The 15,056-nt window shown below is 50.9% G+C and overlaps 1 protein-coding gene across 1 annotated transcript in view; it reads right to left on the bottom strand.

Moving 5' to 3' along the window:
• The window catches only part of rbfox3b (RNA binding fox-1 homolog 3b), a gene marked incomplete at its 5' end in the record, with an annotated part of 48,255 nt that overhangs the window by 26,566 nt on the left and 6,633 nt on the right, over positions 1–15,056 (bottom strand). Inside the window, 5 exon segments of the mRNA XM_079745729.1 lie at positions 1,290–1,343; positions 2,421–2,481; positions 3,309–3,401; positions 7,043–7,096; positions 13,982–14,119. Coding sequence (XP_079601855.1) covers positions 1,290–1,343; positions 2,421–2,481; positions 3,309–3,401; positions 7,043–7,096; positions 13,982–14,119 — 400 coding nt within the window.

The raw sequence follows: 15,056 nt of genomic DNA, 5'->3' as shown, positions 1-15,056 counted from the left end.
GTGTGTACGTGCGTATGTGTGTGCGTGTATGTGTGTGTACATGTATATGAGCGTACTTGCGTAGGTGTGTACGTGTGCGTACGTGATTGTATGTGTGCCAGCGGCGTCTTAAAGAGTGTCTAAGAGGCTTCACGCATAAAGAGGTATGGGCAACATCGCCAGGGGGGACAAAAAGATGTGCTTTCACAGGGAGATACCCAACGAGGAGGTTGGGGGAGGAAGAAGAGGAAGGGGTGGTGGATGAGAGCGGAGGGGGGGAGTTGTGGGGGTAGCAAACGAAAATGAAAATGATTGATGACTGCTTCCTGTCACGGACAGTTGTTTAGAGGTTGGCAGTAAAGCTGTCTGAGGAACGAACAGATTTTAGTCTAATGAGCGGAGAGGAAAGCCGTTAGAGTGGCGAGATGTGCTCAGCACTTCTTCCAAATGAAATAGTGCAACCCCCACCCCCCCTCCCCCTCGCCCCCTCCCTCATTAAAATGCAAAGGGTTCATATAACATACAGCAGTAAAGCTGGCGTGTCGACGAGCGGGGGGGTGGTGGTGGTGGTGGTGGTGTGTGTGGATGTGTGTGTGCATGTGGATGGAGGGGCGGGGTTGGTGGTGAGGTACGGGCGGAGAGGGAAAGCCCCCACTGCGCTCTCTCCTCTGCCATTACGGATTCAGAGAGGCGCGGCTCCCTTCCGCCGGGGCCGGTTCCCCCGCCCGTATCGCTCCATCTCCCGCGCGCTCCCGTCGGCTCTGAGGGAGTCAATCTGCCGCACTCGGCAAATCCATTCCCACGGCCGCGGCGCCCGCCATCTGATAACCGCCGCAACCTGGGAACGCCGCTTCCTCTTCAAATCATTTTTAGTTCACACACACACACACTATATATATATATATATATATATATATATATATTTATTTATGTATTGGATTTTGTGTTGCTCCTGGAGGTTTGTGCGCTTGCAGCGAACAATGCGCGCAGACAGCCTCTCGCGCCGGCTTGGATCATCCTGCTCTTATCGGCGCCAGCGAGCCGATTCACTTTGATTGGTTGCAGGGATTTCATGTTTTCCGCGGCTGGAGGATTGGGAGCGCTTGTAGAACCGAGATCGGGCTCCGCTAGTGCCGCCGCCGTCGCCGCCGCCGCCGCCGCTGGACCGATAGCGGGCCGCACGCACACACGGCGAGGGGGGCGGGGGGGGAACGAGGGCACGACACGAAACGGCACCGGTGATGTGAGAACGATAGAGAGATTGAGGGAAGGAGTGTGTGTGTGTGTGTGTGTGTGTGTGTGTCTCTTACCTGCGTACAGCTCGGGTCCGTACACAGCTCCTACCACTGGGTTGATTTTCCAGCCTTGATGACAGAAACAGAGACAAACAACTACGTTTACATAGATCCCTTGTGTACATCGTGACAACAACAAAGAACAGCCATTAATGGACACACTGGTCATTTAAACAACTCAAATGTGAACCAAACGTTAATATTGAACATCATCATGATAAAATCGGTGACTCCAATTGGAAGAATTTCGGCCAATCAGATCGAGGTTTTTCGATGCGCTGTGTTCCAACATATGTGGCACTTTTGCTGCGCTAGTTATTGAATGCCTTTTTTTTTTATCCGTTTCTTAATTTTTTTTATGTCGGTTGCTCTTTAAATGCTCTATTAATTCGGCACAGATTTATAACGGTGCTCCCGCCGTGATTTTAATTTCAGTTAGGTTTCCTTCATTTAATTCACGGGCTAATGTCGGACACGCCTAGCTTGCCCTTTACCGAGCGCTGCGACCAGAGCTCCGTCAGCAGAAGGCCGTCCCCGGCACGGTGACAATGTTCCGTCTGGTTGGCTGTCCTTTTCTGAGGGCCCTTGGTTAGCGGGCCTAAAAGCCTGCTGGGGCGTCCTCCATTTTGTACTACATGATACGACTGTCCAAGCCGTTGATTGTTGGCCATTCACAATTCACTATGGACTTCCGTTGTTTGTTTGCGTTATCCTTGTGTTTCTATTTTTTGTCCTATTTTAATGATCTCTTTGGGTAATTTTTCTTTCATGTTATTTGAGTCACCTAATTATGTTAAAAATGATTTAATGGCAAAGGTATGAATCATCATTAACAGATAAAATATGAGTTTGAAAAGGGGTGAGGCTACCTTTCAATCGAGTCAACCATTGAGACGTAGCACACATATACACAAACACACACATATACACACACACAAATATGGACAAACACACTTATACAAAATTATACACATATAAACAAACACCCATACAAAATAACACACATACACACGTAAACACAAACACACATACACAAACACCAATACACACATATACTCTCCGACAGAGAGGAGATTAAGGAATGGGTTGTAAAGCGTTCTCAAACAGCATCTGTTCTGTTTCGATAGCGTGGTGTAACGGTCTTACCATTCGTGTACGGATTCGCCACCTTTTTGTTTGTCATTACCCGCGCCGTCGCGTTGTTGACCTGGTGAAAACAAAACACACAAACACAGATGAATAAACACACCATGGCCTCGGCCCGCAACACCAGAAGACTCGAACACCGTCTTAAAAAGCACAAACGTTACAGAAAAATCGCATTCACAATCGGAATACTCAGATTTCATTCACTGTCACGGGATGCGACATGCTATGAACGAACGAGAACTGAAAAAGAAAAACAAATTTGCTTTTTATTAGACGCTAAACCCTTTGTTTACTCGTCATAAAAATAATACGACGGTGAGGACTTGAGGTTTGATTAGTTCCTATTGATCTGATGAGGGGCGGCTCATCGTAAACAACAACATTGCAAAAACAACAGCACAAAAAAAAAAGGGAGTGGCTTTTAATGGCAATGACATGGTGGTGGACACACAGCCGTCTCCTGATTGGACGGCTTATCCCTCGGGGGGCGAGGGTGGGGGTGGGGTTATGGTCTTATACGATCGCTTTCAGCGCCGTTGGGATGTTGATGGATGACCGGTACGTCCTGCGTTCACATGTTTGCATCTTCCGCTCCTCAGAGAACGCGCTACGCATCTCACATGCACACGCTCACTAAGGCGCGCTCACACAAACGCACATAATCACACATGCTTGTGTACACATGCACACGCTTGCTAAGGCACGTGCACGCACACACACACACACACATGCTCATATACACATGCACACGCAGGAATACTAGGCAGATGCGCCCACATGCACACACATACATACATAGATTGATAAGGCGTGCATGTTGTGGGCGTGCGACAGAGGGGGGAACAGGCAGGGGGAGGAGGAGGAGGAGGAAGAGAAGGGAAGCACCTCTATTTTACGGCCCTCTACGATTGTACCGTTCAGTTTCTCCCGCGCGCGGTCGGCGTCTGTGCTCGTTTCGAAAGTTACAAACCCAAAACCCTGAGAGCAGCAGGCCGAGTCAGCCGCAGGATGGCAGGGAAAAGAGGACACACACACACACACACACACACAAAGAGACACACAAAGAAACACACGCACACACAAAGACACACAAAAAGACAAAGACAAAAAGACAAACACAGACCCAGACACGCACACAAAGAGACAGACATACAGACAGACACACACACACACAGAAGAAACAGAGACACACAAAGAGAAACACAAGCAAACACAAAGAGACAGCCATACACACACACAGACACACGCACAAAGATACAGACACACATACACACAGACACACACACACACACACAAAGAGACACACACGGACACGCAGGGGGAGAAGAAGGAAGCAGGGATCAGTGTGAGTGCTGTCAGAGGGCAGTGGTAGTAGTCAACAGAGAGATTCATTAGAGACTGTTAGTGAGGCACCAGCTCCTGCACACGCACACAAACACACACACACACACACACACACACACACGTATCCACGCCTCACGCATGGATAGGGCCCGCCCCTCTCCCCTAATTAACCAGTGGCAGCGCCGGCTGACAGATCAGTGTCAGGACGCAGCGCAGCGGAACGCTAGCGTTAGCGCACATAATAGCATCGTAATTAGCGCCCACATGGCTGTGGACGGGCCACGCCCCCCCACACACAAACACACACAGGCAGCTGTGTGTGTAGGTGAGTGTGTGTGTATGTGTGTGTGTGTGTGTGTTTGTGTGTGTGTGAAGGTGTATGTGTGTGTGTGTGTGTGTGCGTATGGGTATGTGTGAGGTAGAGATGCAGTGTGTGTGTGCGTGTGTCTCTGTACACGATGAGTAGAATAAGTGTTATTTGGCCATTCATTTTCTTTCATTAGACAGCATATAGAACAATCAACATAACAGTTCAAAAACTTCTGTGCATCTGGATGGGGGGGGGGGGTGGGGGTTGTGGGAGGTGGAGACAGGAGGAGAGAGACGAAGGAGACAGGAGGAGAGAGGAGGATAGAGGAGAAGGAACGAGGAGAGAGGCAGGGGAGAGAGAAGGTGGAAGAAGGAGGAGATAGGAGGTGGAGAAGGAGACAGGAGGAGAGAGATGAAGGAGACCGGAGGAGAGAGGAGGAGAGAGGAGAAGGAACGAGGAGAGAGGCAGGGGAGAGAGAAGGTGGAAGAAGGAGGAGATAGGAGGTGGAGAAGGAGACAGGAGGAGAGAGATGAAGGAGACAGGAGGAGAGGAGGAGAGAGGAGAAGGAACGAGGAGAGAGGCAGGGGAGAGAGAAGGTGGAAGAAGGAGGAGATAGGAGGTGGAGAAGGAGACAGGAGGAGAGAGATGAAGGAGACAGGAGGAGAGAGGAGGAGAGAGGAGAAGGAACGAGGAGAGAGGCAGGGGAGAGAGAAGGTGGAAGAAGGAGGAGATAGGAGGTGGAGAAGGAGACAGGAGGAGAGAGGAGAAGGAGACAGGAGAGAGGAGGTGGAGGAGCTTTAACCAACAGGCTCCTGCCCCTCCGACCCCGCGCCCTCTGTGTTCCTCTCTCTGTATCCATCGGGCCGCTACATGTGTATGAGGCCGGCCCCGCCCGCAACTGCAGGGGATGTAAGGAGAGAGCGAGGGGGAGGGGGGCAGACGGGGGGCGGGGGGGGGAGGTGCAGTGATCTGGTATGCATGCACGGAATATCAGGGGCCTCGGGGGCCCGCAGTCGCCGCATAAATAACACGACGGGAACTGTCCTTGGGGAATGAGAGAGAGATAAAGAAATAACTTTGGAGAAAGAGAGGGTGGGAGAGAGAGAGGGTTGGAGAGAGAGAGAGAGAGAGAGAGAGAGAGAGAGAGAGAGAGAGAGAGAGACAGAGAGAGACAGAGACAGAGAGAGAGGAGAGAGAGAGAGACAGAGAGAGAGAGAGAGAGAGAGAGAGAGAGAGAGAGAGAGAGAGAGAGAGAGAGAGAGAGAGAGAGAGAGAGAGAGAGAGAGAGAGAGAGAGAGAGGAGAAAAAAAAGGAATTGAGGGCAAAATTAATCCTTTGGACATTCCTAACCCGGCCCCTCCGTCTTTGCTTTAATTTTTCCCTTTTTTTTATCGTGCACAAATAATTAGCTTACACTCGGCCCCTGGTAGTGCGCCGCCATTTTTCAAAGGAGACAAACATATTGAATGCAAATTGCCGAAGCCTCATAGAAAATAGATTATTTATTAATGGCCTGGACGGTTCATTATAAAGCATGCAGAGAGAGAGAGAGAGAGAGAGAGAGGCATCCTGGGTAATGGCTTTGTAGGGCACAAACAATAAATGCTTGTTACGGAGGAGGAGGGGAGAGGGAGGAGGAGGAAGATGGGGAGGGGGAGGAGACTAGGAGAGGAGGAGAGGGGAGGGTGAGAAGGAGAGGGCGGGGAAGATAGGAGGAGGATGAGGAAGAGGATGAGGAAGAGGAGGAGGAAGAGGCAGGTTTATCCCACACTCAATCTTCCAGGACACCATTAGTCCTTCCTCCGTCGCCTCGGCTTCTAGAAAGTTCCAGAGGCTCTCCCGGCCCTGGGGGGAGGGGGGGAGGGGGGGAGAGTATCCATAGGTCTCTCGCCCCAGTAGCTAGTTTCAGCACACAATTAAAAGAAACAGCTGGATAGACCACCGCATTCAGCTGCTCTCTCCCTCCATCCCCCTTGCCCCCCCGACCCATCAGACAGACGGGCGGTACACAAACCCCTGTGGCCATTTTGCCGTCGATCAGTTGTCGGATGTTTGGTTTCTTTTCAGTTTCTATGTTTCTTTAACTTTGTACATTGTTTCTATTTGTGTTGCTTTTCAGTGTGTTTTGTGTGTTTTAGTGTATTTGTGTGATTGTGAGTGTGACTTATGTTCATGGGGTGTGTGTGTGTGTGTGTGTGTGTGTGTGTGTGTGTGTGTGTGTGTGTGTGTGTGTGTGTGTTTTTGTGTGTGTGTGTGTGTGGTGGCTTGTGCGAGGGGGATTAAGTGAATTGTGAAACAGCTCAATCATGAATTGATTTCCAGAGCTAATGATTCACAGGCTAGGGCCAACCACCGCAGCTACTGCATCAACAATAAACAGAGGAGGGGAGAACGAGGGGAGAGAGGGGCTGACACAGAGCAGGAGAGAGAGAGAGACAAAGAGAGAGAGAGTAACACAGAGAGCACGAGAGAAAGAATGAGGGGAGAGAGAGTAACACAGAGAACAGGAGAGAGGGAGAGAGAGAGAGAGAGAGAGAGAAGAGATAGATGGCAGAGGAGAGGTAGAAAAAGAATGAGGGGAGACTCACACAGAGAGCAGGTAGAACGAGATAGTGAGAGAGGAAGAGCTAGAGGGAGGCAAAAAGAAAATCAATGAGAGAAAAGAGAAAAAGAGAAGGAGGAAGAGGAGGAATCAGACGGGGTGAGTGAGATTGAGAGAGTGAGCGAGAGAGAAAGAGGGAGAGAGAGAGAGAGGGGGAGAGAGAGAGAGAGAGAGAGAGAGAGAGAGAGAGAGAGAGAGAGAGAGAGAGAGGGAGAGAGAGAGGGAGAGAGAGAGAGAGAGGAAAGCAAATGCTCCGATACTTGGGGGTCCAATAAAAGGCAGTGCGTCTGTACGCTGATGTCATCGTTAGGAAGCAACAGATCCAACATGGCGGTGGAGCAGCTGTCGCACGCCACCGCTTACCTTTGATCCTCTCTCGTTAAAGATTATCTCCACGTCTAAAATCTTCCCAAATTGCTGCGGAGAGAACAGGGAAAAGAGAGAGGAGGGAGAGGGAGGGGGGAGGGGGGGAGGGAGGGAGAGAGAGAGCAGAAGGGAACCGTGTTAAAAGAGTGATATTGACTCTGGTTTGAAGAGGTACTTCTGTTTCAAATGGAAAAGAACAGCTGGTTTAACTGTAGGTAGGCTCCATCAATACTAATACACACACACACACACACACACACAGAGGATGGCGTATTAAAAACATATCAACGACACATGGAGAGGGGAGGGGTGGAGGCGGGAGGTGGAGGGTGTGAGGCGGGGTGTGTGGTGTGTGTGGTGTGGTGTGTGTGGTGTCTGTGTGTGGTGTGTGCGGTGTGTGTGGTGTTGTGCGGAGTTTCATCCGTTGTGTCGTGTTGCGTCGAGATCAACTGAAACTTGGGTCATTAAATCTTTGCTATTTATTGAATAGATTAAATCAATGATCGGTATCGTCTCTCTCTTTCACTCTCTCTCTCTGCAAACAATAGTATGGTCTCTGTCTCTCGACCCACCCCCTCTATCCTCATCTCGATCTACCGTGTCGTCGTCTCGTCCTCACGCCCCCCTGTCTGTCTCTTTCCTGCTCCATCCTCCATCCGTACTCTCTCTCTCGCCCCTCTCTCCCTCCCTCCCTCCCTGCCCCTCTCCCTCTCTTTCCCTTCCTCTCTCTCTCTCTCTCTCTCTCTCTCTCTCTCTCTCTCTCTCTCCCTGTCTCTCCCCCTCCACCTCTCTCCTTCCGTCTCCCCTTCATTGTCTCATCCTCTCCGGTGTACACATTTAAGGGTCTCTCCCTGGGGTGCCTCGGGTTAACACACCCCTCACACAGGCTCTGTCTTCCCCCCCCCCCCGTCTCCTACATATCATTACAGAGCGGCCGCGCGGGCCGGGGCGTGCAGGCAAGCGCCACACTTGGCTAATGAGCGCGGGCAAGAGACACTTTTAATTGCTGTCTACGATGGCCGCATTATTTCATTAAAAGTAATTAGGCTGTCAAAAGATGTGCTCCGCTCCTCCATTCGGCACCGCTGGGGTGTGTGTGTGTGTGTGTGTGTTTGTTAGTGTGTGTGTGTGTGTGTGTGTGTGTGTGTGTGTGTGTGTCAGTGTGTGTGTGTGTTAGTGTGTGTGTGTGTGTGTGGGGGTGCGTATCCGTTTGTGTCTGTGTGTGTGTGTGTGTGTGTGTACATGCGTTAGCGCTTGTATGTGTGTGGGTGGGGGTCTTAGCATGATGGCTGGTACGCAGCTATAGATCGGAGGGAAGCTTTTAGTATAGTGGGGCGGGGGAGGAGCGGGTGGTGGCTATTATCTGGTAGCCCCGTCCGTAGCGGGTGCAGGGCGGTGCTGGCTACGGTGGTGAGCTGGAGAGAGGGTGCTGGGTATTATCTGGTTATGCCGACAGTAGCGCGGGGGGATGGGGAGATGGTTTGAGAGGAGAGAGGTTTGGGTTTTTCTTTTATTAAAAAAGAAATAACCGCGTTAAAGAACGAGACGTGGGAGGGATTCATTAAAACTAAATTAGCGATTTAGAAAAACCAACACACGGCCCCTGACACATTAACATTAAGTTATTACTTTCTGAACTTCTATGTATATTTTATTTACTATTCAAATCGGATGATCCAAAGGGCGGCAAAAAGTAAAAAGACCAGGAATCCACTCACAGAACGATGTCATGTTAGCTAACTGACGCTAGCTAACTAGAAAACTGTGTACATGATGCTGGTTACAATAACATTCACCCATTCACATACACCAACGGCGGTCTCAACCACACAAGGCGACAGCCAGCTCGCCGTGAGCGGTTATGGTGAGGTGTCTTGACACCTCGACACAGCTAGGAGGAGCCTGGGGGTTGAACACGGAACCTTCCGGTTACCAGCCAACCCCCTCAACCTCCTGAGTCACGTGCCGCCCGCTTTTTGGTCTTCTTTACATTGTGTAAAGAAGTGGGCATGAAAAAGAAGGAAGTGACACCATCATCCCCACCCTTCCTCCCATGGGATCACATGTCACTGGGCGACACCCGGCGCTGCTTAAGAACCAAACTCCTCTGATTCGGGTCCAGAAAGCGCTCTGCGGCGGCGCTAGGCAGATTAGCGCGCGGCGCGTGGGGGGGGTTGATAACACATCCGCCGCGGCGATGAGAGTCCTCCGACGCCAGCGGTTTGGAACGCAAAGAGAGTGGCGCTGGAAGCACAAGGCACGCACGAGGGAAGACATTGGCGTCCCAGCGTGGTGTCCCCTGCGCCACGCGTCACATGACCGTAGCGCGCACCCCCCCCCCCCCCCCCCCCCGCCTGCGCGGTGCACAGATGCTAATTGTTTTAAGCGAGCGTAATGGGCTGGTGGCGTCGATTAATTAGCTTCAGAGGAAGTCGCCGTGGTGGAGTTCCACACGGCGCCGATCAGCTAGAGACGCTCGCTAGGCGAGGTTTAGACTTTGCACAATTCATTTACATACAACATGTGCACATACACACTCTCTCCCCGATGCACACACGCTGGCATTAGTACGCTCCCTGAACACACATTTCTTAACATACACACTCTCCCCCAAAACGCACACATGTACCGCATACGCACTCTCCCTGAACACACAAAATGCTCGCAATCTCCCCGAACATACAATATGTTCACATGCGTGCTCTCCCTGAACACACACATCTTAACATACACACAGACACACAACATATTCCCAATCCGCAGACACAATCCCAACCAACACAAAAACACACATCTTTTCAAATACACACACAATCCCAGAGCAAACACACAAACGCACACACACACACATACACTGTTCATTTCAAATACGCACACAATCCCCAAATACACACACACACACACACACACGCACACACACACACACACACACACACACACACACACACACACACACACAAAAACACACCCCCTCACTCACACACACACACACCCCCTCACTCACACACACACACACTCACACACACTCCCTCACACACACACAGAAACGGCCGGCTCAGCAGTTTCCCGCGGCGTCGATAGCTCAGCCCCGGAGGACGGGCGCTGGTGGGTGCATGATGTCATCGGCTCGGCGCTCATGAATAAAAATTAAAATATCAATACGGAGAACAGTAGCGGCGCGCGCTGAGGCGGGAAAGCACAGGCTCCGCCGTTGATAGCGAATGAATAAACCCTCTGAGTTTACTGTCATCCGTTGTTTCCCCGTTCGCACTCCATCTAATCTCCGAGCCCGAGCACATCGCCGACACCTCGCCGGCCGCTCTCTGATGGGTGGGGGTGGGGGGCAGCACATACTAAAACCCTCCTCGCCATCCCATAATATGTGGCTGTCGTACTCTGTGTGTGTGTCTGCGTAGCTCCGAGGTTTCTCTCTCTCTAAAGCGTGGCGTCGGTTTGGTTTGCGGTCGCCCTGTGCGTTATTGGGGTGTCGGTAGTCTGCTGACGAATCAGCTCTCGATGGTTGATGAGGACGTTTTTTAGGACAGAATGTGACTTTTACGAGTCAAAGATGTGACTCGTAAAAGTCCTGTATGTGCGATTGCTTAATGATTCGTAGCCACCGGGGCCAACTGCTAGTGATAACTTTGTGTGGCGCATTGCGTCATACGTCACACTAACATTTAGGAATCGGGATTGCAGAATTGTTCCGATGGTAAAGATGTGGCCAAAAAAGGCTGGGGAACAATGAAATGACAAAGGTTATAGGGCTATATAACTTTTGACCTTAGACTATAGGGTTCAGGGAAGTCTTAGGCTTTAGGGTGAAGGTGCATTTTAGGCTCTAGGGTTAAGGTGAATTTTAGCCTTCATGCCAGTTAAGGTTTAAGGCAATTTGAAGGCGTTAAGCGTAAGCTAAGTCCTAGATCTCAGATAAAGAGCTGTCCAAATAAAAGGTTAAACACGACAGGACGAGTCGTCGTTCAGTTAAAGCACCTTGAAGCTCTTCAGAGAGAGGGAGGTAGGGGAGTACCGCTCCACCTCTCAGAATGACAGCTGAGACAGGGAGGGGGGGTCAAAGGTCAGAGTGTCTCCTGGGTGTAGCAGTGAAAGCTCACACTAAGTGCTGCCTCTGGACAGGAGTGTTAGTCCAGATCAGCGGGGGGAGGGGCCAGGGTCGGGGAGGGTGGAACTGGAGGTGGGGGAGGTGGGGGAGTACAGATCTCTATATTCGATGGTTTCGACTCCACCGGCCGTCCCCTTTGAGTCCGCTAAGGAGGTCACCGATCGGAGGTGGTAATTAATGATGGAGTTGCACCTAATGAGCCTTTTATTCGGCGCCTTGTTAAGGCCTTAGCAGCCTCTGTGTGACCTATGACCCTGCTACACCAGTGTTCCGACAGAGCCTATATGTAACGCCCGCGAGCTAACACGTTCGCTACAAGTTCTGTTATCAAGCTCATAATATTAAGGAATATGATTGTTAACCTAATACATTCTAGAAGTACGTCATGGAAGCTGTTATGTTATGTTACAGAACACATTCTGTTTGCTAACGCATTATGTTAGCAAATACGATACATTAGCGACTACATTTTTTGAGTAAAATAGTTACAGAATGGTTGAACATTTTGCTAGCTAACACATTAGTTAGCCATTCTGCTATCTAACACATGACAGTAGCGACTTCAATCTGCTAGCGATCACGTTCTGCTAGCGACCACATTGTGCTAGCGGCCGCGTTCTGCTAGTGACCGCGTTCTGCTAGCGACCGCGTTCTGCTAGCGACCGCGTTCTGCTAGCGACCGCGTTCTGCTAGCCACCACATTGTGCTGCTCCTCCCGTTGTGCTAAGTGGGCTCTTGAGATGAAGAGGGCCTCTCCCAGCCTCAAGGAGCAGGAATGGAAGTCCTGGGGCTTGTGTGTAAGTGTGTGTGTGTGTGTGTGTGTAGGTGTGTGTGAATGTGTGTCTGTGTGTGTGTGTGTGCGTCCCTGTCTCTCCCTTTCTCTGAGGGGTTGTGGTGCGTAGCCGCGATGGTGTATTACGCCCGTGGCACTGCCAAGGCCATTAGAGTGATGGAGGCGGGGCCCAGCACACTGATCACTCATTGGGCCATTGTTGGGGACCTTGTCAACGGGGCGGAGCTAAGGCTCACACTACAGACAGCCATGCCGGAGACTATCAATCCAAGAATGCTTTTCAATGGTAACAAGACCAGACGAGACAGGGAAAACAATGGAATGGGAGAAGGCAAGAGAGAGAGGGGAGGATGGAGAGAAGGAACGGGAGGAGGGAGATAGGAAGAAAGTAGGGAGTGAAGGAAGGGAGGGAGAGGAAAGGATGGAGGAAAGGCGAAGGGAGGGAGGGAGGGAGGAAGGGAGGGGGGGAGGAAGGGAGGGACGGAGAGGTAGGGAAGGAGGGAGGGAGGGGCGGATAGAGGGAGGGAGGAATGAGGAAAGAACAAATTTAGGGTGGAAGGAAGGAAACAAGGAAATACATTAGGGGGGAATGAAGGAAGGGAGGATGAAGGAAGGCATGATGCATCAGACCGAGCGGAGATAGGGGTAATAGATGTTGGAGCACTGGGAGGAATAGCGGGCTGTGATTCATTAGCATCATATATCTGTGGCGGCCGCACGCCGTGCGCTACACGTCCAAGCTAATTACCGCTTTCACTCGGATTCCACACAACACAGAACAATGAGCCGGTTACACACACACACACACACTCACATACAAATAACCATACATACTCATACGCACACTCACACACACACACACATACACACACACACACAAACACACACACATACACATACACACAAATAACCACACAAACACCCACACACACATACACACACACACACAACGAGAGAGAGTAAAATAAATATTAAACATAAAGAAAATAATGGAGGGAAGATGAGACGAAGCGACCGGGCTTCCTGTAATTAATACCGGGGCCTGGCGTTGTTTCCATAGCGATTAGGCAGAAAGCGTCCTGCTTATTATAATGGGCTAATTAGGGCACAACATTCAAATTACATTTTTGCCAATCATGTGGATTCAGATCCATTATGGTTATTGAATCGAGCCGCTTGAGTTCATCGCTCAGACGGCCGCCGCGACAACGGGGTGAACCGCGGCAACAGTATCTGCTGTTTTAATTGGACGGTGGGAGAGAGAGAGAGAGAGAGAGAGAGAGAGAGAGAGAGAGAGAGAGAGAGAGAGAGAGAGAGAGAGAGAGAGATGGAGAGAGATGGAGAGAGAGAGAGATTCTGCCGTCATTAGCATGTAATATTACACGAGTCAAAATGGCTCAACTTGAACTGCCTCTTCCGGTATTTCTGTGTGTGTGTGTGTGTGTGTGTGTGTGTGTGTGTGTGTCTGTATTGAGTTGTGAAAAGTTGTGGAAAAGTGGAGCATGGAGGAAGATGAGGAAGTGAGTGAACAACAACATCAGGAGAAGAGAGGAAATGGGGAGGAAGAGGGAGAGAGGAGAGAGAGGAGAGGAGGGCGGAGAGGGAGAAGAAGAGGGGAGGGAGGAAAGAGAGAAGGGGGAGAGAGGGAGAGGACGGGAGGGAGGAGGAGAGGGAGAGGAGGGGATGGAGGAGGAGAGGGAGAGGAGGGGAGGGAAAGGAGAGGGAGGAGGAGAGGAAGGAGGAGGAGGAGCTTCAAGGGGCAGATATGGGGGAAAGAAGAAGGGGAGGAAGCAGAGGAGGAACAGAGAACAGAGGGAGAGGGGAGGAGAAGAGACACGAGAGGAGAGAGAGGAGGAGAACAACAGCGAGGTGAGGACACAGGACAGGAGAGGGGGAGGGACAGGAGAGGGGGAGGGAGGGGGGATGGGGAGGAGATGAGAGGGGAGAGGAGATGAGAGGCAGAGGAAGGCAGGGGAGACAGGAGACGAGAGCAGAGGAGACAGGAGAGGAGGCGGCTCACCCCGAACATCTGGCGCAGGTCCGGGTCTCGGAAGCGGAAGGGGATGTTGGAGACGTGTAGTCTCTTGGGCTGCTGCTTCTCTGAGGAGTCGGAGTGCTGCAGCTGCAGGGAGACCTCTGTTTGCGTCACCTCGTCTGTCTGCCGGGGGGAACACACACACACCTCGCTCGTTAGTTCCCGGTCGAGGAGGTGTCGCTCCAGCAAAATGCCAACACATGGTCGGCGAATGAGGTAAAGAGGATAACGCGTTGATTGGGGGATTCTGTCGAATGACGTATGAAAGTAGGCATCTGAGTAACATTTTCGTTGTTTAGTGGATTTTCTCAGGTCAATTCAAGCCATCATTGTATTCATAGAAAGTACTTTGGGAAAGAAACAGAAATACATAGTGTTTAACAAGACAATAGGAACAACAAATGAGTTTAAAGAACAGTAACGATCAAAACACAGAGGCACATTTGAGAGCACAACAGTGTAAAGTTCTTCTTAACAGGGCTAACTTGTGTAAACCTGTTGATTCGCTAACAACACAGGAAGTCTTTGCGGGGCAGAGATGGAGTCATGTGTGTCCAGACTGATTACTCATCTTCTGCACTTAAGAGGCGGAGGAGGAGAAAGAAGAGGAGGAGGAGGAGGAGGAGGAGGAGGAGGAAGAGGAGTGTGTGTGTATGTGTGTGTGTGTACGGGCGTGTATGTGCTGGCTTTATGTGTGGGCTGACGTATGTGTTTGTGTGTACGGTGTGTGTATATATGTATGTGTGGGTGGGTGTTGGCTTGTTTGTATGTGTATGTGTGTTTGTGAGTGTGAGTGTGTGCATGGTGTATATGTTGGAGTGTGTGTGAGTGTGTGTGTGTGTCTGTGTGTGTGAGTGTGGCGGGGCCAGTGGCCCCTGCCTCAGTGTTTCAATCATCATATGAGTGAAAAGCTGACATTTCCACAACAAATGACGCGCCCCGACGCTGATGACAAATCCACCAAGTTGCCCGCTCTGGCACCTGTGATTGATCTGCAGCGCGCGCTGATGGCTGTGTGTGTGTGTGTGTGTGTGGGGGGGGGGTCTATACGCACTTGTGT

The sequence above is a fragment of the Pollachius pollachius genome, assembly GCF_949987615.1.
Source record: "Pollachius pollachius genome assembly, chromosome: 11".
Taxonomy (NCBI): Eukaryota; Metazoa; Chordata; class Actinopteri; order Gadiformes; family Gadidae; genus Pollachius; species Pollachius pollachius.
This window is presented reverse-complemented; position numbering and strand designations above follow the sequence as displayed.